Consider the following 26,915-nt stretch of genomic DNA (forward strand, 5'->3'; position numbering starts at 1 on the left):
GATTTGAACGAACTTCGTATATGAATACCAAACCTCCCAATGGTGATGTTTAACTCGTGACATTTTTTTTATAACAACTAACATGTTGACACTAGTTACAGGCTGAGGTTGACAACATTACACCGAAATCTTTCGTACAGTTTTATTCTGTCATTTATATTATGTATGAATCATGCTGGTTTTTAAATAATATTTAATACTATTAACTATTAAGTAAAATCAGAAGGCTTTATCTATTATAAATGTAGCGGTAGCGCTGTAGCGGCAAAACCTCGTATCGCTACTTAAATATGTAGCGGGCGCTACCGCTACATTGCCTTAAATGTAGCGCCGCTACCGCTACCGCTACATGTAGCGCGCTACTGCCCACCTCTGGACATATGCCAGTCTAATATTCTTTTTTTTTTAATGCGCTTCCATAGATGCATTCACACCATGAGAATGGCAGGCGCCTTGCACAGCTGGTGTGAGTGCTTCTATAGAAATGCATTAAAGAATAATAGAGTGGACCGTGACTGGCAGATACCTGGCACGTGCCCGGCAGTGTGGTGTGAACCCGGTCTAATGCCCGAAGAAACTGGTTAGTGACGTGATCTTCGCAGCAGTTTCATTCGACTCTCTCGAATAAAAAGGCGACCTGCCCGAAAAGTAGTTTAGAAAAATATACTAATTTCCGGTCAAAAGTGTCCGAGTGATAACACAGGTGAATAATACTACTCCAGAACGTAGAGGTCCATTTCAATTCATTCAAAACTATATTTTACATGGATATTACCACACAACTTCCAATTTGGTATCAAATTATAAATTTTTTCCGTTGTAGAAATGATCAAGGCTGAGATAAATCCCCAAAAATCTTAATTTTGTGCATCTTCCAATAACTCAAAAGCAGTGAAATTTGTCTCCCACCGCTAAGATAGTGAGGCAAATGGGCAATGGTTGAATAAGTTTATAAGAATTCAGGTCAAACTTCATTTCCTCTGCTTATTGACTAAAGTTCTAACTTAATCGGCACTATGGTAATAGTAGTAGTAATAGAATGGTTTACTAGCGCTTCAGCTATCAAGCTATTTCGCACCGGAGGTAAAAAAATAACGTCGCCAGCAAGACGAAAGGCCTCAATTATTCAGCACCCACAAGGGGCGGAAGGTCTCAATTGTCCAGCCCTCTGAAGCTGGCCCGAAAGAAGCAGCGTTAGCATCTCAAAGAGATGAAGTGATAAGGAGGGACTGCTGACAAGAGGAACAGGTGAAAATAAACAGAAACTAAGACACTCGAACAAGAGGTCGCTTACACGGGACGTCGGCCGCCCGCACGAGAGAGACAGAGAAGGGAATGTAAGGAATCCTACCTACATAATAGCTTAATGTAAGGAATCCTACCTACACAATAACTTAGCCCCGCCACAACTAAGACCTGCAGTCAGACACCGCGAGCTCAGCGGTGGGTCGCTCAGGAACTATCCCCCTAGTAGCGTGAAATCCCATAGGACTTCTGACGAGCACAGACACACGTCAGAAGTCCCCCCTGAGGGGTGAAATTCCAAATACGAGTAATAAAAAAGTATAAGAGTAGAATCACTTATCTTAAAACATACATCATTACGATTGTGCCAGTTTAGCATCAACTAATCATATTCAGTAAAATCTGCCACCAAGAGCATGAAACAAATGTTGACACCAGCAAAAGATATGAAATTCAGTAAATCAAAGCCATCACAAGTCCCGCAAGATTACTGAACTACTAGTATAGTTAATCTATTGTACAACTATACCAGAGTGTATTCTGCTATCAGAAAATCGTCAGTAAGGATAGTAACCGTCAGTCAGTAAGCCAGGGTATAATTGCAACACAGTTACACCCATGAGCATGACTGCCACTCTTGCATGGTTGCTGAGATTCCAATGTGACATTTAGGCCTCAACATGCATGGCATTTAGGCCTCGACAAGCAAGAACCTTCGTTATTCTCTTTAATATCCACGCTGTAACAAGTGACTGCCACCTTCGAGGAACATGGAACAGCTAAGCCCCTCTTCCTTGTTGGCAGTGGCTGCCTTGGGTTAGGTACTCTACATAGCTTGGTCCTGTTGTCTCAAAAGCTCAAATGTTCCGCACTTGATTCCTGTGTCAAGATTCCTACATTCATATGCATCCTCACAACTGGGTCACTGAAGTAGTTTCTGATGGTCTCTGGAGATTAGATGCTTTTGATACACACATATCATTGTAGATTTTTATACACATATCATTGAACTTTGAGCATCGACGAGGCTACTTCTGTTGGATGCTTGCGAGAAAAATGCCTTTTCAAGTCGCTTTTTGTGGTGCATGCATAATCACACTCGGAACACTGAATAGGTTTTTTTGTTGAATGTTTGTAAAGAAAATGACTTCTCAAGCTCTCTTTTGTGATGCAAGCATAATCACACTCAGAGCACTGAAAAGGTTTTTCTGTTGAATGTTTGTAAAGAAAATGTCTTTTCAAATGACCTTTTGTGACGCATGTATAATCACACTTGGAGCACTGTATAGGTTTCTCTGTTGAATGTTTGAACAGCAAATGACTTTTCAAGTGACTTTTTGTGATGCATGTATAATCACACTTAGAGCACTGTATAGGTTTCTCTGTTGAATGTTTGTACAGCAAATGACTTTTCAAGTAACCTTTTGTGATGCATGTATAATCACACTTAGAGCACTGTATAGGTTTTTCTGCTGAATGTTTGATAAGAAAATGTCTTTTCAAGTTCCCTTTTTCGACGCAAGCATAATCACACTCGGTGCACAGAAAAGGTTTTTCATTTGAATGCTGAAAAATATAATGACTTTTCAAAGATTCTTTTTTGGCGCAAGCATAATCACACTCGGTGCACTGAAAAGGTTTTTCTGTTGAATGTTTGTGAAGAAAATGTCTTTTCAAAGCCCTTTTTGTAGTGAAAGCAAAATCACACTCAGAGCAGCGAAACTTCTTTATTAATGAATGTTTAGAAAGGCAATGCTTGTGCAAGATTTCTTTGCAACCATCAGCATATTTACTTCGAAAGCATTTCTGTACATTTCTCCGAGGATGACGTAGGAGAATATGTTGTTTGAGATCAGCTTCAGTGACACACAAATTCAAACAGAACTGGCATCGGTGTTTACTTCTGCACAAATGATCAGAGTTAACATGCTCTTGCATTGATTTTCTTGTGGTGCAAAATTGTTCACAGTCACGGAGCTGGAAAGATTTTTCTATGTGTTGCTTGGAGCTGGACGCCCCAGAGACGCCAGCAGCATCTCCTGATGCCGGTGCCGACCCACCTGTGCCAAACTAATGATAAAAATAAAGAGTAAAACAATTTGTCGTATTAATAAGAATGACAATAAACTGTTGAATTTCAAGTTTGATCCTCAGTAAAATACTAAAGTTGTTGCAAAAAAAATTGAAGATTGTGACAAAAGTTTTGGAATTTTTACCTAGTCTGTTCCTGTTAATGCAATGATTACTCAGCACTATTACTTGGTCATGGCAAATAAGTGAGTTAATATTGCCTGGTCTAAACTTAAGGCATAGATTCTGACTTGACAAATTTAAACACATATAAAAATGCAATGCAAGTCAGTGCTCATGTAAAGTTAGATACATTAATTTCAAATTATTCCCAAAGCCAAAGGTGCAGTCATTTATAAATTTGGAAGCTGATTGCCAATAGGGTATCTGACAGAAACAAATTTCGTGGTCATGAGCGCAGAACGAAGACTACTGCTCTGTTACAAGACTTGGACACAACCTCATTCTATAACCTCGCTTTTTCTGCATTATGAAACAATATTCTTATAATTAGTGAGTTAAAAATGATAATAATTAGGATATAAAAATTGTATTTCACTGCTCTAATGCTCAATATTAGTCCACCATTTTTGTTTCCTTGTAGATGCTAGTTCAAGGCTACATGAAATAGAGCTTGCTCTATAATAAGTGCGAATATTAAATTATCCCAAGCAGACAATAGACAGCTTCAAGATAAAAGAACTAATGTTGGGGACCTAAGCAGTCCATTTTTGTCCTATATGCTGTGTGCTGTTATTACCAATCCCATCCTTTCTATAATGTGATCCCAGATACATGAGAATAGGGTGCAGATGTTACATTGAAATTGACTGCTTCAAGCACATTGCCTCATTTTCTTACACTGCATGAATTAGAAGTCTTGTTCAAGGATTTGATCCTTGCAAGGGTAGAATGAAAGAAATTGCCATCTATTTTTGGAGCTAGAAAATCATTAGATTTCACTAGCAGGATAAAACTATACAAGAAAAATTGCATTGGTTCCCAATTTTACAACCACTGATTAGTAGGTCACATTTTATACTCAAATGCAAAGAAGAAAACAAAACTCTGATGATTTTAATGAATCCGAAAAAGCTAACAAAATATATTGTGTGGTGTATATTAGGGAAGCTGAAATTATGTATACATACCTGATTCGAAAAATGATGAGAAATGTTCTGTGAGGAGTTTGGGAGGGAGCTGTGAGCCTCAACTTTAGCTTCTGCCTTGCATGGTAAACAAGGGAGATGTTGAGTTGAAGAGGCCTGGGGAAAAGTGGAGGACAATGTTGATGTGGCTGGCAGTGATATGTGCTTTTACAAGACAATGCATAATACACAACTTCCCAAAGAAATTGCTACAAGTTCCTAATTTAACAACAGCTCTTGCATGTGGTAGCATCACAAATAACTAGATATAAAATGTCTTCACTTAATTATCAATGGATCATAATACAAATGTTCTATTTGCCTGTTTACATATTAAAATGGAAGTCAATATAATTAACGTGAGGAAAAAACGAAGTTTGGGTTTAGAATGCCAAACACAATGCAGGTAATTATAAATCAACTTTGCATAGCTTCTCCCTAATTATTGAATCAGAATGTGGGTGCTTTATACCTATTTATTATTGCTTAATATTTTAGACTAACTTAAAACTTGGTTAAGATTTATCGCTTGATGCCTAACTTGACAATTTGATTATGGAAATATCATTCAGACAATTTTTTCATAAAAATCTACACAGGAATTTGGAAAGCTTTCCTAAGCATGCATTTTTACATCAACTCCACCTACCTCATTTCCATATAAGAATGGTTCCTCTTTGATGGATACTTCTTCAGTTTCATCCTCAGGTTCCTCCTTGATGAAGATAGCAGGAACTTTGAGAATTGGTGGAGGGTCAACCATTTCTAAGGCTGGAAAATATGTACACTGGTGTACTGTTACCACTAAGCCATGGATCAAGATATCTCATTGTAAATATAATGCTCACTAAATTAATGAATCATGTGAGCTTTAGACAAAAAGTTAATATCAGCTAGATGAGTGAGACAAATGAGGCAGCATATTCCCACACAATGTAATCAAATCCTGTATTGAAACTTGTAAGGAATGAATACAAATGAGAATTGAATAAGATAATTTGACATAACATCAATTCCTCCTCTCCATAATAACAAGTGATCAGTCAGCATAGTGACAAATGAGATTTTGCAGAAATTATTTTGTTTATAATTCCCTGATCTACTTAAAATTATTTTCAATATCTATGTGTGGTAATGCTGGTATCCATGATACTCTACTATTATGCTAATAGGACTCAATTCACTCAGGAAGAAAAAGTCTGTAAAAGTCTCTACTTTGCCATTATTGATTAGTGAGGCACATGGGATCTTGCTAACCTTCAGACTTTACTTTGCTGCCACCAGGAGACGCTTGAGTGAGGCTCTGCTCAGGACATCTGCCACTCCTGACTGCAGCAGCGGAGAGTTGGTGCAGCTCAACACTGCATTTCTTGGTAATGGGTGCCATCACCAAATGTGATGAGAATTATGAATAAATTAGGCTGAAGTTTTTCAACAGATCATGTTAGCAGCAATGGAAATAACACTGGAGGGATACAGAAAATTATACATTGTGCAACAGAGGCTCATAAGAAGGCCTTAATTCCAACACTTGTAACAAAATTCACTTTTTCTCAGTTACTTAGGTACACAATTGTTTGCTAGTCTGCTAGATGCATCAACAATCTTTGATGCACAAATCTTGTCTTCATTTGAATATTGTGTTATGTGACACTAAGTGAAAAGCATTGCTGGCCAGGTGGTATGACTGAGGGTGTTAGTTGCAATAGGGTTCAGGTAAACAATGACTCACTGATGGTCTCCATCTTCCCTACAACCTTCTTACTACAGCTTTCTATTCAACATTTTATTGTACTTTTATTAATAAAAAATCAAGAAGATATCACAACCAGAAAGAACATAGTATGTACATTGGAATGATATAAGGAAAAAGAGACCAGTGCAGAACCAAGCCATGGGGTTCCACTTAACTTGAATGACTTGTCCATATATTAGTTTGATGCTTTAACCAAGTCAGAAAGGGCGAAGATAATCTAATGAACCTAAGGACTGCACCTACTCCACTACCATTAAATGAATACATGGTTAGGTCTATGACTCATTTTTATGCAGTGAACAATAATTTCCATTTTGAGTTATACTCCCACATTAACTGATCATGTATTTTTGCCGCAGGAAAGGGGGTTTGCAAGGACCCCTAGTAGGTATGTATGACCTACTTCCTTGCAGAACGACTAAAAGAAAGATTCCCGCATCCATGCAAACTCACTATCATATCCTGGCATAGATGAGAATCCTCTAACAAACCAGTAAGGCAGTGCAAATCAATATAAATTATTTTGTTGGCCAAACAGGTTTCCCTAAATTTACTGGTCACTATAATTGTTGCTATATAGGTTTATTATTTAAATTCAATGCCATGCTCAAGTGGATCTAATGTAATTTTTCACCCACTTGGATCAAAGACATCCAGTCAAACATTAAAACTTTTTACAAATTGTTCTAAATCCCTGCAACTGCCTTATAGTTAAGCTTTCCATTCTTGACATAGGGAAATGGAATTTCATTAGATCACCAATGTTGTGCTTCCCAACTTCTTGGTGCAACATATGGAATATTTCCTTAGTTTACAAGAAATGCAGCATCTATATTATGAATAAAAAATCTCCAAATTTGAATATTTTTATTTTGATCCACCCAAGAGACTTTCACATGCTATATAGAAAAAAACATATGAAAACATCATGTGCCACACAAGGTGTTAGAAGTCAACTTCAACAAATGGTCTATTTAATTAATGTTAAGTTTTATTCAAGTCCATGACAAATGTAGAGATAACAGACCATAAGCCAGTCCACAGACACTCCTACTGCCTGAATATCTTTGTATTAATTTTCATTGAATAGTACCGTATAACCAACATATTACTTGCATACAACACTCTTTTGATAATATCAGCAACAGAATTCTTGAGATTTTATGTGGCGGGATAAGGGATAGCAGTTTTCTCTAACTTTGAAGAATGTCTAAGCCAGGCAATGTTAGGTTTAGCTGATACATACATACTCCGGATCAATCTCCTACATAGTCTGGATCAAGCTCCTACACAGTCAAGCAGCTATGCATGCCTTATTAAGCTGCCACAAAAGCAAGACTTGAACGGTTGAACACGATCAAGAAACAAACACCCTGTTTCAGCAACAGGTAAACCGTAAATGCAATCATCCATACGGCAACAAATGTATTGGTCGTGAGTGCAGCAGGAGGACTACTGCTCAATTAAAGGGTTGGACACAATCTCGTTCATGACCATCTGATAATAAATAAAATTAATATAGAAGTAGCATCACGTATTATAAAAATTTACATCATTACTTCAGGGCTAGTTTAGCATAAACTAATCATATTTAGTAAAATCTGCCACCAAGAGCACAAAATAAATGTTGACACCAGCAGAAGATATGAAATTAAATGAATCAATGACATCACGAGTCACGAAAGGTGTATGAACTACTAGCATAATCAATCATTTGTACAACTATACCAGGGTAAATTCTGCTATCAGAAAATCGTCAGTGAGGATAGTAACCATTGCTGGGGGTAACACAGTTACTCCCATCAGCCTGACTGCCACTCTCACAACGCTGATGGCTTCCAGCCCCTCATGGAGACTCCATGAAAAAGTGTTGTGGAGATCCCAATGAAGTAACATTTAGGACCCAACAAGCAAGAGCCTTTGTCGTTCTCTTTCATATCCAAGCCCTCCCAAGCAACAGCCTCCTATGACGGGAATTGAACAGCTAAGCCCTCATCCTTGCAGGCAGTGACTGCTTTGGGTTAGGTACTCTCCATAGCTTGGTCCTGTTGTCTCAATAGATAGAATGTTCTGCACTTGATTCCTGGGTCAAGCTTCCTACATTCACATGCATCCTCTCACTTGGGTTACTGAGGCATTTTCTGATGACCTCTGGATAGCAGATGCTGTTCAAACATGCATTTTCGAAATACATATCATCACACTTAGAGCAGTGATGGTCTTTTTACAACACTTCTCTTTAACTTCACTTCTTGTCTGTTTGTTTGTTTGTCTGTCTGCTACAAATCTTATAATCAATATTTAACACACTTCTACCTGTCCAATTGATCTAAAATTTTGCACACTTGCGTAAAGTCGGAGACCTGTCTCTTATACACATCTAGATGTGTATAAGAGACAGCTATAGTGCCGACTAGGATGTTTATACAAAGTAGGTTAATTGTACCTATAAGGCTACACATGGTTGAGGGCTATGTAACGCACGCCTGTGTAATAACGGTAGTGCTTTTAGCGTTAGACCTACACACAGACGTGACTTTGCTGTAGCGTCAACACTCAACCGGCATTGTTCGTACTTCGTTTATACGTGGCGGCGGCGCAGCGAGGTAAGGACCGGTCAATGTTTATGGCCACATCTTCTATTGAGCTGAATCATATATGCTACTTATATGCGACATGTAATAGGATTCATTTGTTTTACCGAATTTTGTTCTACCCATAGGAAAGTTTCAATTCTGACTTAACAGAACACGTTTCCTTACCAATTCTCACTGTTTTGCGTGTTATGATGTAGGAATAAGTGATCTTGTAATTTAGTCTCTAGTAAATAAACGGTTTTTGAGTGTGGCTTATCTTTACCATTGATGGGAGTATGTCGCGACGGCTCGCAATACTGTTAAATGAATTCGTGCAGTTTTGTGGCCCTAGGATGGGGTTAGGTCTTTCAGACGCTACGCCTNGATCTAGGTAGGATTTCCATGAAATAGAGTGAAAATGACATCAACCTATTGTTACAGTAGTAACTATTCTATTCTAAAGAAGCAATTCTTCTAGAAAATATTTGCAAGTTTCTGTTGAGCATATACTTTAAATCTGCCGGGTTGCATTTTGATCATATCCCTGACCATTATGAAATGCTAAAACTTATCAACATTGAACACAAGCATCTGACATTTATGAATGAAGAAATTTGATGACATGTCATGACATGCACCAAACAACGCTGTCATTCAAGTCTGCAGAAATCATATAAAACATCACTCATTTGGTATCTCCATCAAAGTATATTAAACAAATAGAAGATGAACTTAAGATGCAATTAAATTTCTTACTTCGTTATCTTTAATGGCTACTTTATTAAAAAGAAAATGCAACATCAAAAATGTGGCAAAAAAATAATATATTGCATGGTCACCAATGATTACTGTGATACACACCAATTCAATCAAGAAATATAACTGTCAAACACTGAACATGACAGTCCTAAATGATAACAAGCTGGGGTTGGTTCACAGAGAATAAGTAGTAAGCTTGCTATGGATCTGATCGACTTGAACTTGTAGAGTAACATTGGAGATATTCCTCTATTCCAATGATACAACAATAATGCATAGAAACTCTTAAGACTGCAGCAACATGTTGAGTTGGATCACTATTCCGAGATCTGCAGCTACTCAAGCAGCAGATGTTTCACTTATGTTTCTTCAAATTCTTGTGAACAGCAGCAACATGTCGAGTTAGATCACTTTTCCGACTGCTTGAGTAGCCGCAGATGTTACATTTATGAGGCTTTAAATTCTTGTGAACACCAGCAACATGTTGAGTTAGATTACCTTTAATACTGGTTGCATAGGTGCAAAATGAGCACTTATGACGCTTCAATTTATTACAGTTAGCATGGGAGCAACCATTACAGTTGAGAGGCTTCATTTTCTCAACACAAGCCGAGGGCTGAAAAAGACTACATTTCTGACTGGCAGACAACCTGCAATGAGAATAGTTCCGAGGCCTCAATTTTGAGTGTAGAGTTGATGTGTGCAGAGAAGTCCCCGAGGTTCTACTGGCCACTTTGCGCACATCAGTTTTGTGATGTGAAGATGGCACCACAGTCTTATCAGATGCTGCCTTAAACACACCACTTTTCAATGATGGACGTCGCTTCGTCTTTAAATCAACAGTTGAAGTAGTGGGACTAATCACGGCCTGCCCATGTACAAACAATGTTAAGCTGAGACTGAAATTACTTCAAATGAATAGTGAACACTTGCATTTAATTGTCAGTGCTGAATGAAGCCTTTGGCATTGGTTCCAAATAAGCTGAGCTTTCAATAATGTAGAACAATTTCTCTAATCTCAGATACCTTCCTAAAGAATGATCCGATGTTTACATTTCAGAGTGGTTACTTGGGAGCAGTGAGTTGTGGGTTCAATCCCAGCTACCTGCAACCCTTCTGGTCAGAATTGGCAAGGGTGCCAGGCAGTTAAGCACAGCAGAAATGGAGTAGTGAATTGCATTTTTGAGACAGCAATAAGCTGTGAAAATTCATCAATGTTCAAAATCAGTGTCAGGTCTAAGGGTTCTTTTCAATGTTGACATAACTTTCAATTTTACTGAATTTGGCTTCTCTTTGCATTTCACGTTAAAAAATTTTTGCTCAATATTTATTAACCACAAACAATTTTTGGTTATTACACAGAAACAGAATTGAGTGTTGTTGAATATAAATGACTTTTCTACCAGTTTTATCATAACACAAAATGTGAGGAAGATTTCAATTCTCCCAAAATAAGAAATTCATGGCCAAGTTGAGAAAATTCGACAGAAATTTCACAGAAGTGGGTCTACCAGTTTTGCACAAAAATACTGCAACCAAACATAATTATAAGTTAAAGTTATAAATTAAAATAGTTTATACTCCAGTAAAGGTTATTCATCCTTATGAGCAGGCATTCCCAAGCTTAAAGAGGGGATGAAATGTAATGTAAGCTAAGAAATAATTAGCATAAACAATATATTTCACTTACATGTACTCTTTGGTAAGAGCAATCTTCAAGCAAAGAAGTCTGAAATGCAACTCTCACACAGATCTAAAAATATTATGGTAAGTTCACTCCAAAAGTAATGAGTAGGGTGGGAAAATTCATTGAGCTGTAAGGAGCAGAACAATTTCACAACAGCTCATTATTCACTTGTAATTTTGTACTTCTTGAATTACATCTAAGCCTGGAGTATATCATTCTTCCATAATTCAAAAAATTGTTTTTAATTTTTTTTAATATTGAAATTTTTTTAATTTCTAAATTATTCACTCCATCAATTGATTCATGTATTGTCTCCAATTTTATGAGTGTGCAAAATTTCAGATCGATTGGACAGGTAGAAGTGTGCCAAATATTGATTATAAGATTAGTGGCAGACAAAATTATTTTTAATATTGACTTTTTTTCAATTTTTAAAATTATTCACTCCGTCAATTGATTCAGGCATTGTCTCCAACTTTACGCAAGTGTGCAATATTTCAGATCGATTGAACAGGTAGAAGTGTGTCAAATATTGATTACAAGATTTGAAGCAAACAAAATTATTTCAATTTTTTAATATTGCATAAAAAATTTTTAATTTTCAAAATTATTTATTCTGTCAATTGATTCATGCATGGTTTTCAACTTTACACAAGTGTGCAAAATGTCAGATTGACTGCACAGGTGGAAGTGTGTTGAATATTGACTTTAAAATTTGTAGCAGACAGACAAACAAACAACAAGAAGTGAAGTTAAAGAGAAGTGTTGTAAAAATACTAAAGATTCTTATTGTCCATTTAAGGGGAGCGTCTGGATCCAAAATCGACAATTTTGACTTTTCTGGTTTTTAGTCTCATCTTAAAGCTGACATTCTGACCTATCCAACGGTACCAAAACCATCTATGTATGTTGATTTCTGCATTCACGACAGATCTCAAAAGGGTTAGGGTGGTGGAGTTCTTTAACATTAGACATAGGGAATAATTGCCAGCAGTGCACTTAAATAGCCAGTCTGAACACGCTCCGCTTTAGTGACCTGGCTGCAGTTGTGCTGGATGGTTCTCATGCAGTCGTTCACACCAGCCTTGACAGAAATAGTGACAGTATCATCTAATCTTGCCTCCTTGCAACCTTGAAGGGCTATTTTGAGGCGCATGGGACTTTGTCGCACTCTACTAAACATTCACACTTATTGACACTGGAAAACTATCTCCTTCTAGAGTTTTTAAACTACAACAATGAGACATACACCATTCGATTTGCAAAGAGGAGATCTACAAAGTGATTTTGGCGTTTTTCTAATTTCATTATAGTTTGGGTTTTATTCTGCAAAAAGTGGGGGTGGCAGGGGTAAAATCTAAAAATTTCCAAAAAATTTACAAAAAATGCCCCCACACACACAGAAATGAAAATTTCAAAAAATGCCAACATCATCTTATAGATATGGTCTTTACGCATCGAATGATGTGTGTCTCGATATTGTAGCTTGAAAATCCTAGGACAAGATAGATTTCTACAGTACCCCCTTTTTTGGAAAATTTCATGTTTTCTTCCATTTTTTTTAAATTTACGTCAACAAAAAAGTCTTAGATTTCTGTACTACATACGTGTAACAAATTTCGAAATGATCCATCTGTAAATAACTTAGTTACAAAAAGACCTAGATGCTCCCCTTAATAATTCATCTTTCTTGTTCATCCATCTTGCATCATCCATCTTTCTTGTTCATCCATCAGACTATAACTCTCCCATTGAGTATTGACTATGACTCTCCTAACCTAACACTGCAATCATTGTATTAATCTTTCTGTAAGCATTAATGTTTGCTATTAGTCACTTTGATTCAAGTTTGACTATTGAATTTGATCATAGCCAGATTTGATACATAATTGAATAAGGGTATCAATTTGCACAGTAAATATCTTCACAAAGAGTTAGTATTTTATATCAAGTAACAGTACAAAATAGTAGCTGCACCTGTCTAACCTTATCAGACCTTAGAATTCTTGTACCGGTATATAATATAAATAACATCACACACGAGATCCTCATAATATTCTTAGAAAGTTAAGGTTGTACATTTTAAAAATTCCCCTTACCAAATTTCTATCCATGGGAGATGAATCTTCATTCTCAACTCCCTGGAGCTGACACATCCTACTTGGCTTTGGTTGTCCTGCTTCAGCTCCGTGAAGAGACTTCTGCTTATGGATAGCTGGAGTAGTGGAGAAATAAAAGTTAAAATATAATAAATATAAGTTAAGAATCATAGCAAGAGGAATTATCATTATGGTTCCCATTTATAAAATTGACATCACAGAGATAAACAAATTTGGCAGAATTAGGCAATGTTAAGTAACATTGTAACAGCCATGATAGCAAATGATACACACAATAAACATAAATGTTGAAATATTTCCAAGCTATGTACCTGGTAATTCACTGGACTCCTTTGGATGCAACATCTGTTTGCAGCTCTCAGCTGAATGTGGACTGATGTCATGTTCAGCACACAACTGATCAACGTCCGCAGCCGATATCTTGTGCAGCACTATGAGCAATTTAACTGATGACACAGGCTCTTTATCAGGCTCAGTATTTGAAGTTTTAGTGATTAAGTCTTCCTTATCACTGCTGTTATGGTTGATGCCATAGTACCAGGAGTTAATTAGGGCTACTCTGCAGCTCAGCCTTTACATTTTTCTGAACCTATAATCTCATTTTATTAAATGGGTCGCTTACAGCAAGTGGACCAATTTCAGACAGCATCTTAAGTCAACCTATTGATTGTGGAGAAATTTTAACAATTATCCGATATGTTTTTCACACTAGGTTCTCATGCATACAGCAATAAAGAGGTATTATTATTAGTTTCGGCCTCAGTGCAGAGGTCACATATCATAAAGGAGATGCAGCTGGAAAATAGCTTAGAGTTTGAGTTGCAACTATATAAAAAAAATTCATTTGGTATCTTAAGAGGTACATCACTACCCTGATTTTATTGAAAAATTAAATAATAATGCACACTAAAAATTTTCCATTATTACTAATGCACATTAAATTACTGGCAATGATTGGTTTGCATCATACCATCTAACGGGGAAATAAGGGATGATTTTGAGCGTTTTTTGTTAATAACTTCTTACCATGAAATATTTCATAAACAAATTTAGGCTCATTTTAAAGGTCTTTGTGAGGGCTATCATATGGGATCTCTAAAAATTTTTATATGCTATTTGTAAGGTGCCAGATGCAAAATAAAAGTCCCAAATCACCCCTGGAAATGGGGTAATTTGGAATACTTGCAAAAATATAGTTTTAAAACATTTGAAGCATGCAGAGTGGTAAATGTAATCAAAATTCTTTGTTGTTAATCCTTTTTTTTTAACTGGAGCCTTTGCTAAGCAAAGTTCTACTGTAAATGCATTTTTAGGGGCGTCCCTTATTACCTCGGCAGGCGGGGAGCTAAGAGTCTTGCCCCCTGTCTTGCAGAAATAGCAGCCTTTTTTTGGATTGAGTTATGCAAATACTGGCAATCAAGTTTTCAAGCTAACACCTGAGTGCAACTTTTTAGCAAAAGGAAATGTTCTTTTGCTACAGACCTTAGAAGAAGTACTTTACCAAAATCTCACTGTTCACACTTTTTTTCAGGAATTATAAGAGTTGTAGCACAGGCGTCAAATTTGATGTTATCTTATCATTTATGTATTTTATCACTGAAGAAGCAATTTCTCTTCAATTTACATCAGTATTGTAACATAGCATCAGATTGAAACAAGCTATCCATTTCATTTGCATGTTTAATTTTAGGCAAGTACAAAAGTATACATATTTTTTAGTATAGTGAGTATATTTGAGAATCACTAACAGGGATTTTATCTTTTTAATTTACAAAATTTTGGAAAATGCACATGAGGTATATTTACACAAGTAAATATACCTTTGAAATGATCATACTTTCTTGCATTAGCCTTGTAAATTCGAATTTCTGCATATTTCCACATCTGCTTACTACTTAAGAAGTTTAATGAAAAGTAATGAAAATTGTAAGGGATTTTCAAAATTCTTCAAATAGCTTTGAACCTAAATTTCTGTCCCAAAATGTCCAGAGGATTCCACTGCCTAAAGATTCTATTGCAGTTCAGGTCAATTCTTCATAATTATTTTCATCAATTCAACCATGGTGAGCCATCTTATACACAATGCTTCCACAAATAGGGTTAGTGATCCTCCTGACCTATGGTCATGTTTGGTGTTGCAAATTTGTAAATTTGATTAGTCATCTCTCCTTATTGTGGTTATGGAAAGCAAGCAGGGATCTCTGATACATCAAATTTCATTGCTGGTGACAGAATTTGCATTCTCACTAGTTCACATATTCACCCCCATAGATTCCCACCCAGGATGCAAGAACTGCTGCTTGTCTAGTTGCATCTGTCACTGTAGGCTGAAGCCATATTAAGTGGATAAATTTCTACCTGATAAATATGGTAGGTAATTGATATACAGGGTCCGCCATATTTATGGCAACACATGTTTTTTGTTATTTCTCAATGAAACAAACAGGTGCATTATTTTTTTATTGGATGAGCTAGTAGCCAAGAATTACCTAAACAATTCTCAGACATATTAGAAGTTTTATAAAAATTAGTCCCCGATTGCTTTGCATGAAATCTGCAGCCTGGAATCTGTGTAGTAATTGATGCTGAAACCTCTGCAAGCTCTGTATATGCCTTGGCTACCATTTAGCCACATGCTAAATGAGCAGGTATGGGAAATGTTTACTTTCAAAGCCACAAAAGGAAACTTTTGGCCATGAGTACATCAATTTTGCAGACATAGAGAAATTTCAAGAGCTATTATTAATTGTTTACTGCCATTAATTCATCATTCAAACAAAAAAAATATTCCGCTACTGTGAACTATATAGCTGTGTATACTATGTCAAAATAGCTAGTTTTAACCTAAAGATATAAATGAGAACATTTTCATTTGATGTTAGTGAATTCAGCTCATAGTAACATTTATCTTATTTCTAGGTCAGGTAAATTGTATTTTGCTTAAGGGGAAGTTTTGATAAAATAACAAAGGAAATATGTTTTCTATGTTTTCATCTCAATTTGCAGGACAAATTATTACAGAGCGGCTGCAACAAACTGCGATGGGGTAGCTTTCATGGTTCTTTTGTGAGGCCGTTTTAAACTTGTATAAAATTTACATTTTATAACTATTTTTTATACAAATTTCTTTAATTAAATATTTTTATAGATCATTATTTACAATAATTGTTAACTGTTTGCCCTCGTTTGAAGGCTACAAACATGACGTGTTCAACAAAGCAACAACCATGGATGTATATACAATATTTTTTGAGTAAAACTGTTTAGAACTTGTATAAAATGACCATTTTATAACAATTTTCAACAGTTTTTGTTTTAAAAATGGCATTTGTAGATTATTCAAGTTAATTGCAAAAGTGCTAAACTTTTTTGGAAGCTACAAACAAGATGCATTCAATAAAGCAAGGATGTACATGCAAGACTTCTTGCGTTAGGCTATTTTGAACTTTCATAAATGATCATTTTATGGAAATATGTATATATTTGTTAGATAAATCACAACATATAGCTTATTACTCACATTAAACTGGACAAGAATTAGTCTAAAGATGCTCTATGGGATCTTCAATACAAGTAATTGGCAATGGGAAAGCTGGGGCTGCAGTAGCATGCAATTTTTAAAGCATTTTCTTCTTTTTTTATAAATTTTACTTATTTGGCTCCCCGGAACAGTTAAAATTTCTAACTATGTCATCTTAAAAATCTCAAAATTTCCAAATATGCCATCTAAAAATAAAAAAAATATACCATCTCATCCAATAATTTCTAAGTGTTAGAATAAACGTATCATCTATCTGCAACATGTACTGCAAGTTGTCAGATTCTAGCGTAACTTATGTCCCTTGCCTTATTTCCATGTAAGAGGAAGCACCTGCTTCTATCGCTCTCTAGCTTCTTGTATTTGGCTTGAGCAGGTTCTAGGCACTCTTAGTCTTGGTGTTAAAGTAAACCTTAGCAGAAGACTTTGCTTTCATTCAATCCCACAACCGTTATACTATCATGCCATTGCACAGTAAAAGCTCAACAGGTTATGGGCCCAGCATACCTGTGAACTTGATATTGACATCAAATACAAGTTGTGGGAAATTAAATTCCTAACCCACCTTAAGCTGGTTTGGATGGAACGCCCACCTAATGGTTTGGATGAGGCGTTGGAACAAGATGAAAATTAAAGCAACACTAATGAGTCCACCACGAGCTCAGCAGCTAACAGTGGGGACAAAATGAACAGACTGGAGACTGGACGAGACGCAGAGACTAGAGGAGAAGAGCCTATCACTTATTTGCCGTGAATGATGGGCGGAAAAGCCTTAAAATCCTGCAAGAACGCTACATGGGGAAGACATACCCTAGAATAATAGAGAACTATAATCGACTGGTAATGCTGAAGAAAGAAGAGAATGAGTCAGTGATTGACTACATCATCAAAGCTGAGAAAGCTGCTTCAGCACTCCAGAATGCCGGTGAGACAGTCTCTGATGGCCTCCTTGTGTCCCTGGCCCTTAGGGGATTACCACCAAGTTATATTTTCTTTAAATCTGTGATTTACCAGAGTAAAGAACCTGTCCCTTTCAATCAATTCAAACAGTCATTGAAATCTTTTGAAGAAAATATGCAGGAGGAATGCAAAGATGATAAAATCTTTGCAACATAGGACAAGAAAACAAACTCAAACCTGAAGTGCTACAGTTGTGGAGAAAATTGCCACTGGCAATTTCAGTGCAGAAGAAAAGAATACCTATAACAAGTGGTGCAACTACTGCAAGATGAACAATCATGCTGTCAAATAATGTTGGAAGCTAAGGAAAATGTAAGGTGCCCCTAATACACAAATGGATGAAGATGCCACCATTTCCACAGCAACAGATGGACATTTTGCAATGAAAGTGTCAGTGATGTGAATATAGTTATTAGTTAATAAGTGTACTGAAGGCAAAACCATGTTGTCAGTAAACACAGGAGCAACATCCCACATAATTACAGATAGGAACAAATTTTTAACAATTGATCCCAATTTTGATCCATCTAATCACTACATTGAGCTTGTATTAGAAGCAATGTCTTTGCTACTAATGCTTGTATTAGAAGTAGCAATGACATCCGCTGTGCAAGAGGCTAAATTCTTGCGAATGTTGTTGAATGACATGTTCATAAAATTGCCTGCGAGTCTTCCTCGAGTCTTCCTTGCGAGTCTTAAAATTGCCTTGAATGACAAGTTCATAAAATTGCTTGCAAACAAGCACCTGCTTCTCCTATCTCTCTCTAGCTTCTGTTCTTTGGCTTGAGCAGGTTCTAGCCGCTCTTAGTCTCAGTGTTAGAGTAAATCTTAGCAGAAGACTTAGCTTTCATTCAATCCCACAACCAGACAAAATTTTTCTATGTCAAATAGTTTTTGAGTTTTGGGGGTTTTTGTTAAAAAAACTAAAAGTGGTCTAAGTTACCCTGGGAGTCTAAGCTACCCCCTTTTATGGTAGCAATTATCCAGTCACATTTTTTAAATTCTTAGTAATTTGGATTATTTCTTGAAAAAAACTCTAAAACCCAATGGAAAAATAAGAATTTGTAAAAAGTGGCCAGATAATTGCTAGATATGGTCTTCACAAATTGCATGATATGTATGTTGATGTTGTAGCATGTTAATTAAATGAGATTTTTACAGTATCCTTTTTTACAATTTTTTATGAATTTCATGTTTTCTTTTCAATTTTTTGCAAAAAATTTATATCAACCAAAAACTTTCAGATTTCCGTAGGAAATATGTGTACCAAGTTTTAAAATTATTTGTAAAAAAATTATCTATATAAAAAAGTTATTTTTGGCCAAGCTGCTCCCCTTAACACAAACTCCCCTAAATGGCTAGTTTATTATTTGAGCACACAAATGAGATAAACAGCAACATTGACAGTCATAGCTTGAAAGACAGTCATGGCTTTCAAGTGCCAATATGGCTTTTCAAATTTCATAAAATGGAAGAAGGATTAAAGGCTCTAAAAATTACCTTGCATCTCAAATTGACTCCAAAAATAAATTATTCATTTATATGTGTTGTGTTGACATTATCTTGTTAGAATATAACTATTAGGAGGAGAGTACAATGGTAGCTTCCATGCATTGAAAAAACAATATATATATATATATATATTGGGGTACATGGTAGAACTGTTTTAGAGTAGAATAGTAGAATTATACATACCTACATAGGCTCACCATCAGAGTTGAAGTCCAGCCCCTGGCTACAGCAGACCATAGTGGCAAACAATGGACCATAGTTGCAATGAAGGAGATATTTGCATTAGCCTAACAAGGTCAAGGTGGTGCCTTAAAAAAGGAAATGCGATTTTCTTGCATTAGATTATTACCATTTACATGAATTGGAAATTTTATATTTTACATTGGTTAGTTGAATTTCAAAAAATTTGGATATAAATAAGTCAATGAGAATAATAAAACTTTTATTGTAAACCAGAAAGTGGTGTAATCATGGTGGCCAGAGTTACACAGCAGTTGAACTTGAAGCAGGAAAAATTGCTTACATCTGCATGGCTGAAGAAATTAAGAGTTGAGTATTACAAAAATATTTGAATTCAAAGCCTCAAAGTTAGGAGCCTAGGTGCAGATCAGGTGACTGCACTGCCAATTTTTGCATTTGTAGCCCAAAAACATTGCTGACAGTAGCCAAAGGGAACAAGATGCATTGCCATCAGTCTTCAAGATGCATTGCAAACAATTTTCTTCAAAATTCTCAAATAACAACTTTGATGAGCATAGTGGAATTCTAGGATCGTAGGTCCTTTTTGGGTTTTGGCAAAGGGAATCGGATCCATATTTCCTTGCCCTAGTGATACCGGCACCTTGCCCTTGTGTTGACAATATCACAGTCAAAAATATTCACAATACCAAAAATATTCACAACAACCGCTTTAGTGAAACAGTTTGGAACTTGGAGAACACGTCGCCATCAACACCATGTTTTCTCCGGCGCAACAAGAGAGTTTATACTACTGAGGCTGCAAGGCGGAGCTTGCAGTGACAGCACACGTGATACAACTTGTATGATTAATTTGTAGCATGAACAACTATCTAATGCAGAAAATTAAGCATCAGCAGCAAGATGTGCCAGCAGCTGCAGTAGCTCGGTTGAGAATTTTGAAAGTAAAGGCCTCAACAAAGTCCTTAGATGCCTAATTCAACCTAAAAAATATTAATACATTAACATTTCTGGTTGGACTTCAATGCTGTTAACATTGAAAAAGTTCACAGTATCTCTCGTGCAAGAAATACTCACTAAATAAATTATAATTTGGATATAAACACCACTTGAAAACTGAGCGCTCAAAGCCTTGCATCGGTTAGATTTGGAGTGAAATTTCATAGCCAAAGTAAAATTTATTCAGCAAGTATTTATAGCAAGAGAGATACTTTGACGTTTCTCAATGTTAACAGCATTGAAATCCATGCAGAAATGTAAATTTTTAATATTATTCAAGCTGAATCTGGCTCTTAACACGTTGGCCGCAATTGCTGATTTGGCCCAAATGCCATACGGGCGATAGGTTTAAACTTGTATATCCAGTTACCCGGCAGATAGCAAGGAGAAAAGTTGTGCGCAGCTCTGTAGGGGTATGTTCTGTCATTGTGTCACGTAAAATTTGTGACCGTATTTGGTGCACATCGCTCAGTGTTGAAATTCATCATTATTCCTGGCAATGTGTACCAAGTGAAGCCATGCCTGTTGTGGCTCATATTTGCTCACGTCGCCTATTGTAATCACTTCTAATACTGTGGGCGATCTGTACCAAGCAAAGACATGTATCTCTGGCTCATATTGCCGAAAAACGGCTAAAGTTATCACTTTTATTACTGTGAGTGATGCGCGCAAGTAATTACATTAGTTTTGAGTCATAATTGCACACATTATGACTCAAAAATAATTTGTGCATAATTGCACACATTGACTACCGGTATCTCTTAGCTTTTTGTGAACAATGTATATTACGCATGGAAATTACTATAGAAAGAGATTGGTGTCCAGGTCTTCATAATCCTGAATAAAATTGAGGGTATTTACATTGTTAGTTCAGTTATATTTACCTTATAGATATCATTCATCGTATATATAGTCTTGAGCTTCTGTCACAAGCAGCATCTCAGAGAGAGTACAATCAGGATGTATATCCCAAATTATCGAGTGGGAAAGAGGACAGCCCACTTTCATTGATCCAACTAGAACTAAAACCAGGATGCGCTGCCATCATGCCATGAATGCTACAACCTACTCTCAACAAATGAGGGAAGTGCCGTAGCAAAGGTGAAACTCAAAGGGTAAAAAAATATTTTGATGACTGAAGTAAAATCATACATGTGCAATAATTGTTTTTCAATCACATATGCAATATAATGATGTTGGCAACACCCAATGTTGTAGTTTCAGATCAATAAAAAAATATTTTATTTTGTTTTCATGCAAAGATAGATATATATATATATATATATTGCTTTCATCAATGGACACAAATTTTGTAGTTTTTGTATTACTTGCATTTAAAAATAAGACTATTTCTCTAAGCAGTAGTTGACTTCAAAGCATTCCCTAACATGCCTATTGAATTGTATTATTGAAATTTTAAATTTGAAAGAGTAATAAGATTTTATAAAAATATGCATTTTTCATAGGCATGTACCACATGTGTACACATTGCGATTCTGAGAAGTACAGCATGTACATATATGGCGCACATCGCAGCCAATGTGTTAAGGACTGGAAAGTTGAAACCACACTTTGTCGAGGCCTTCTACTTTCAAATTTTTTGATAAAGCTGCCGCAGGTGCTGGCACAGCCTGCTGCTGAAACAATGCTGGCATGCCCCATTCATTTATTTACTCTGTGGAGGATCTTTTGTTCAGGAAGATGCTAGTGTGTTGTGCCATGGTCCATAAAGAGGCATTGATTGGTTCAAAATTTTATAAGACCATGTTCTTTTATATTACCCATAGAATTGCACTATGTCGATGAGTGTATTTTCAACATCAACAGGTATTGCAGTAGACTGAGTAGAGACTAGAGAGTAGACAATTATTGTAGAGAGTAGGTCCAAAATTACCAAATTGTGGATCGTGCTTGGCAGCCTCATCCACAACAGGCATGGAATATATCTACTTTTTGAGCCGCAACTGAATTTTTGGAGCCGTGGTTTTATGGACTTGCCAGCCATGACTCCATTTCTTTGAGCCATGATTAAATTTCTTTGAGCCGTGAATTGCATATCAGTCGGTAATTTTCGGTAAATGCTCGGTCGTCGTCGTTTGAAAAATGATTCAGGGCACGTTCAAAATGGGGATTAAAGATTAAAATGAGATTTTTACAGTCAACACTAACATGTGTCTTCACTTGAGTGGCAACTGATCATGCGATAATGCAGTCTGACCGCTCTAACAGTCTGACATGACCACAACTATGCAATCTATAAGCCTATAAGCCATGAGGAAACATTTTAGGTTGACTTGTTGTTGTTTTGTTGTGCAGGATATCTTAGTGGGATTGTTGAAATAGTGCGGATTGCGGATGTTGGAAATTTTATGAAATGACCTGTTTGCCAAGTGCAAACCGCAATTTTTTCAAGTAAACAAAAATTCATGACAATAGAGCTACAAGATTTCATACCTACTGAAATTATGATATTAGAGCCACAATATTTCCAAAAAAAATATGACTTTTCCAGCCCTGATCTATAATGCCAAAGCATAGAGTTTTTTAGACACATCTCAAGTTTAATTCAGAGTCCTATAAGTATACCAGGAAAGTACCATGGATACCAGCATTACCATGCAATACATACAAAAAAATAATGGTTTAAATCTTGAGTAAATGAGGAAATTAAAAATGAAATGTGCCTAAAAATAATCTCTGGTTTGCCACTATGCTATTGGTAAACCAGTAAAGCAGTGTGGAATTATGACAGCTGTGGCAGCAGTAATATGTGGCAGCTGCAGATTAATGCTGACAAGTGTAAAGTACTTCACCTCGGGAAGAACAATGAACAGCAAGATTACAATATGAGAAGAGATATGTGAGAGTAATGATTGAAAAGTCTAGTGTGGAAAAACATCTCGGAGTTTATGTCAACAAGGAGCTGAAATTTTCTAAGCATGTTGAAATGCAAGCTAATACATCCAACAAACTTCTTAGACTAATCAGACGGTCATACAAGTTCCTAGATGCAGAAGCAATGAAATTTTTAATTGATTTTAAGACTTTGGGTATGAAGAGATCACACCTCCCAGTCTGATCACAACTTGATTTTTATCCAAGCCTTTTTTTCTCTTGCCACCAGTTGTTTCACAGCTTAATTTCTAGCTCACTCTCACCCACTGTGCAGAGAGTGGATGAATATTGCAAGATCTTCGGCGATGCTTCAATAGAAAAATTTACCCCTTCAGAAGATTTTGCCAACACATTTAGATTGAAATTCTTACATTTAATATATTTGTCAGTCTTCGGCCAACAATTTAGAAAAAATTAAGGTTTCCGGTATGTTGGATGGATCAGGATGCAGTGAAGCTTGTCCTGAAATCAGTTCCGATGAGTTCCCGCCAAAATATACTACGCAAATGTATACAACAAGTTTGCGATTGCGTAGTTGAGCGTGTTGCAGTCACATGTTGAGCGTGTTGCGGTCACATTAGAGCAGTTAGACTGCATTATCACATGTTCAGTAGACACTTGCTTTCACTGCTCTGCGTAAAGAGCTTTTCATCAAAAATATCCCGGCGACGCTGCCGACGCATCTTGAAAATGGTTGGCGACGCTTTGGGCCTAAAAACCCATATATTGGCGATGCTGCTTCCACCCTCTGCACCCTGGACTCTCACCAGCCGGTGGTTGTTGCGTGAAATAAGAGATAAAGGAATTACTTACTGGGCATCTTCATAGGCCATAGGGTTGTTGTTGTTGTGGCTGGCTTGAAGGTGAAAAAGTAGCCAAAAGATGAGGCCATAGGCCTGGCTGGAGGTTATAGGAGCAGCAAGTCAAGATGGTGCCAACAATGATAATGAGTTTTGTAGAGTATGCATGAAAAGAGTCCTGGTTGATGAGAAGGCCCTTCAATATGAGATTTGTAATGTTTGGTACCATACACATTGTGAGCAGATTGATACTACCTACAATGCATTGACACAAGATGGAGGTAAAACTAACGCATTACTTCGCTACTTCTGCTCCAAACAATGCAACAAACCTGCTTCAAAATTCTTGAGAAGGCTAGTAGAAATGGAACTTGAGGTAGGCCGCTTGACTTGACAGAACATGTTGGGCGAGTGGACGGCAGCCTTGGCAGGGTAGCCGAAATTGAAAAGGGGAACTTTACACCTGAGATGGCAGATGCAATAAAAGAAAACGCCTGTGACCAGGCTGCCGCCAACCCAGCAGCAGCAGGCACCTCCTTGGTGGAAGTAGAAAATTTGATAGTCAACAAAACCCAAGAATTGTACAGCAAAGCAGTTGAGAGATAGGAAGCAGTTAGTGGAGCTGGAGGAGAGAGTGCAATATAAAAATAACTTGATTCTGTTTCAACTTGCCGAGAAAAAGAACCCAGACCATGAGAGTAGAGCAAAGGAAGACAAGCAGATCAACAGTCTCTTGGCGGAAATCAAGGTTGACCACTGACCCCTTGAACATTGTGGAACCGGCAAGTTCACTGAAGCTGTGACACTACAAGATCAGAAACGACGACTGGTTTGCCTCACTTTCTCTTTGGAGGCTGTGAGAGTCTGAGAGATGATGTGTTGAAGGTGTATCATAAGCAGAGCTGGCAGCGCTACTTTGAAATGTAATGGCCGCTACTGCTACCGCTACATGCTCTAAATGTAGCGGGTGCTACTGCTACCACTACACCCACTAGATTGTTGAGCTGCTACATTAGCCACTACAATGGCCAAAATCAGGGTTGGTGATTTTTTTATTTAAAAAAATAAAAAAAAAATAAAAAATTAATGATTTTTTTATTTTTTCATGATTTATTTGATTTTTTCAGCTTTTTTGTCTTTTTGAAGTGTTATTTTTTATGTTGCAATTAGCCTAGTAACAATAGCAGTTTATGGATCATAATGGATGGCTAAAGAGGGCACTTATTGCCTTCAATAATGGCCAACAGGCCAAGGTGGTGTTTACCTCTTAGGGATTTTTAGGTAAACAATTATTGATAAGTCTATTCATTAGCTTTGTAAAGTTTCTATGGAGCAAGGTAATGAGCTAAATATTGACCATTTAACTGGCTTCAATATACAAAAACACTTCAGGAATGCAGATCTTCCAAGCATAGAAGAGTCACATGACAGATAGGTAGCTGATAGCAGTCTAGCAGAGTGCACAGCAGTGACAGCACTCTCAATAGATCTACTAGTTTTATGTCCTATAAATGAGCCAGACTCTACCCTTTATATACCCACCGACTCAAACCATAATATTCTTTCTACACAAACAGTTTATTACTATTTGGATTATTTTGGTAGAGCAAGGTCGAGTGGTCGACTATCAACTTTGACACGTTTTTCGATGTTCTCACTGGGTGACTTGCACCATCTCTCTTTGGATCTCAACATTTTCCTGCCAGATGGCCCAGACCTAGCCGTCCTAGCGTTTTGGCAATAGTATGGCGTGCAATAGTATGACGTCACTATTTCAACCATCAGTGAATGTGTGGAACTAAGACAAAGCTTAATATAAAGGAAAAAAGTTGAGATGAATTACCCATACCCACGATGTCAAAATATACCACGACCACGTTTACCCTAGGGAAGGTCACCCAAAGGTGAAACATAGAATTAACTAGTGTAAAAATAACTGTAAGCAATCTGAAACATGAAAAAATACCTGTAAGTGGTAAGTTAACTACTAACTGGTAACAACTTAACAAGTAACAACTAACATGCTATGATGCTGCATAGTGGCAAACCAGAGACTTTTTAGAATCAGTTCATTTTTAATTTCCTTGTTTATATAAGATTTAAACCAATTCTTATGTATGATGATGCTGGTATCCATGATACTTTACAGGTCTACTTATAGGACTCAAAAATGAACTTGAGGGTCAGTCTAAAAAACTCTCTGCTTTGCCACTATGTGATGCTGTCAGTAGTAACAGGCTGAGGTTGACAACATTACACCAAAATCTTTTGTACAGTTTTATTCTGTAATTTATATTATGTATGTAATCATGCTGGTTTTTAAATAATATTTAATACCAAACCATTAAGTAAAATAAAATCTAAAGGCTTTATCTATAAATGTAGCGGTAGCGCAGTAGCAGCAAAACCTCATATCGCTACTTAAATATGTGGCGGGCGCTACTGCTACCGCTACAATTGCTTAAATTTAGCGCCGCTACCGCTACTGAAAATGTAGTGGCCGCTACATGTAGCGCGCTACTGCCTACTGGCCTACTGCTACCTCTGATCATAAGATTAATCATAAGGGCGTATCATAAGATTACAAGCAGCTGCTGACGACGGCGACAAACTCTGCTATAAGCTCACCCTACGCAGGGACCTGACCCCCCC

General features: G+C 36.8%; 1 protein-coding gene across 1 annotated transcript; it reads right to left on the bottom strand.

Annotated features, from left to right (window-relative positions):
• Positions 1–9,694: 9,694 nt before the first annotated feature.
• On the bottom strand, positions 9,695–13,888 carry LOC108675545 (zinc finger protein 808-like). The gene is made up of 3 exons (XM_018163568.2): positions 13,673–13,888; positions 13,341–13,456; positions 9,695–10,422 (listed from the first exon to the last, which is right to left on the bottom strand). Exons 1-3 carry the CDS (start codon positions 13,704–13,706, stop codon positions 9,910–9,912), a joined length of 663 nt encoding a protein of 220 aa, XP_018019057.1. The 5' UTR covers positions 13,707–13,888; the 3' UTR covers positions 9,695–9,909.
• Between the last annotated feature and the right edge of the window lie 13,027 nt (positions 13,889–26,915).

This window comes from Hyalella azteca, unplaced genomic scaffold, assembly GCF_000764305.2.
Source record: "Hyalella azteca isolate HAZT.00-mixed unplaced genomic scaffold, Hazt_2.0.2 contig6877, whole genome shotgun sequence".
Lineage (NCBI taxonomy): Eukaryota > Metazoa > Arthropoda > Malacostraca > Amphipoda > Hyalellidae > Hyalella > Hyalella azteca.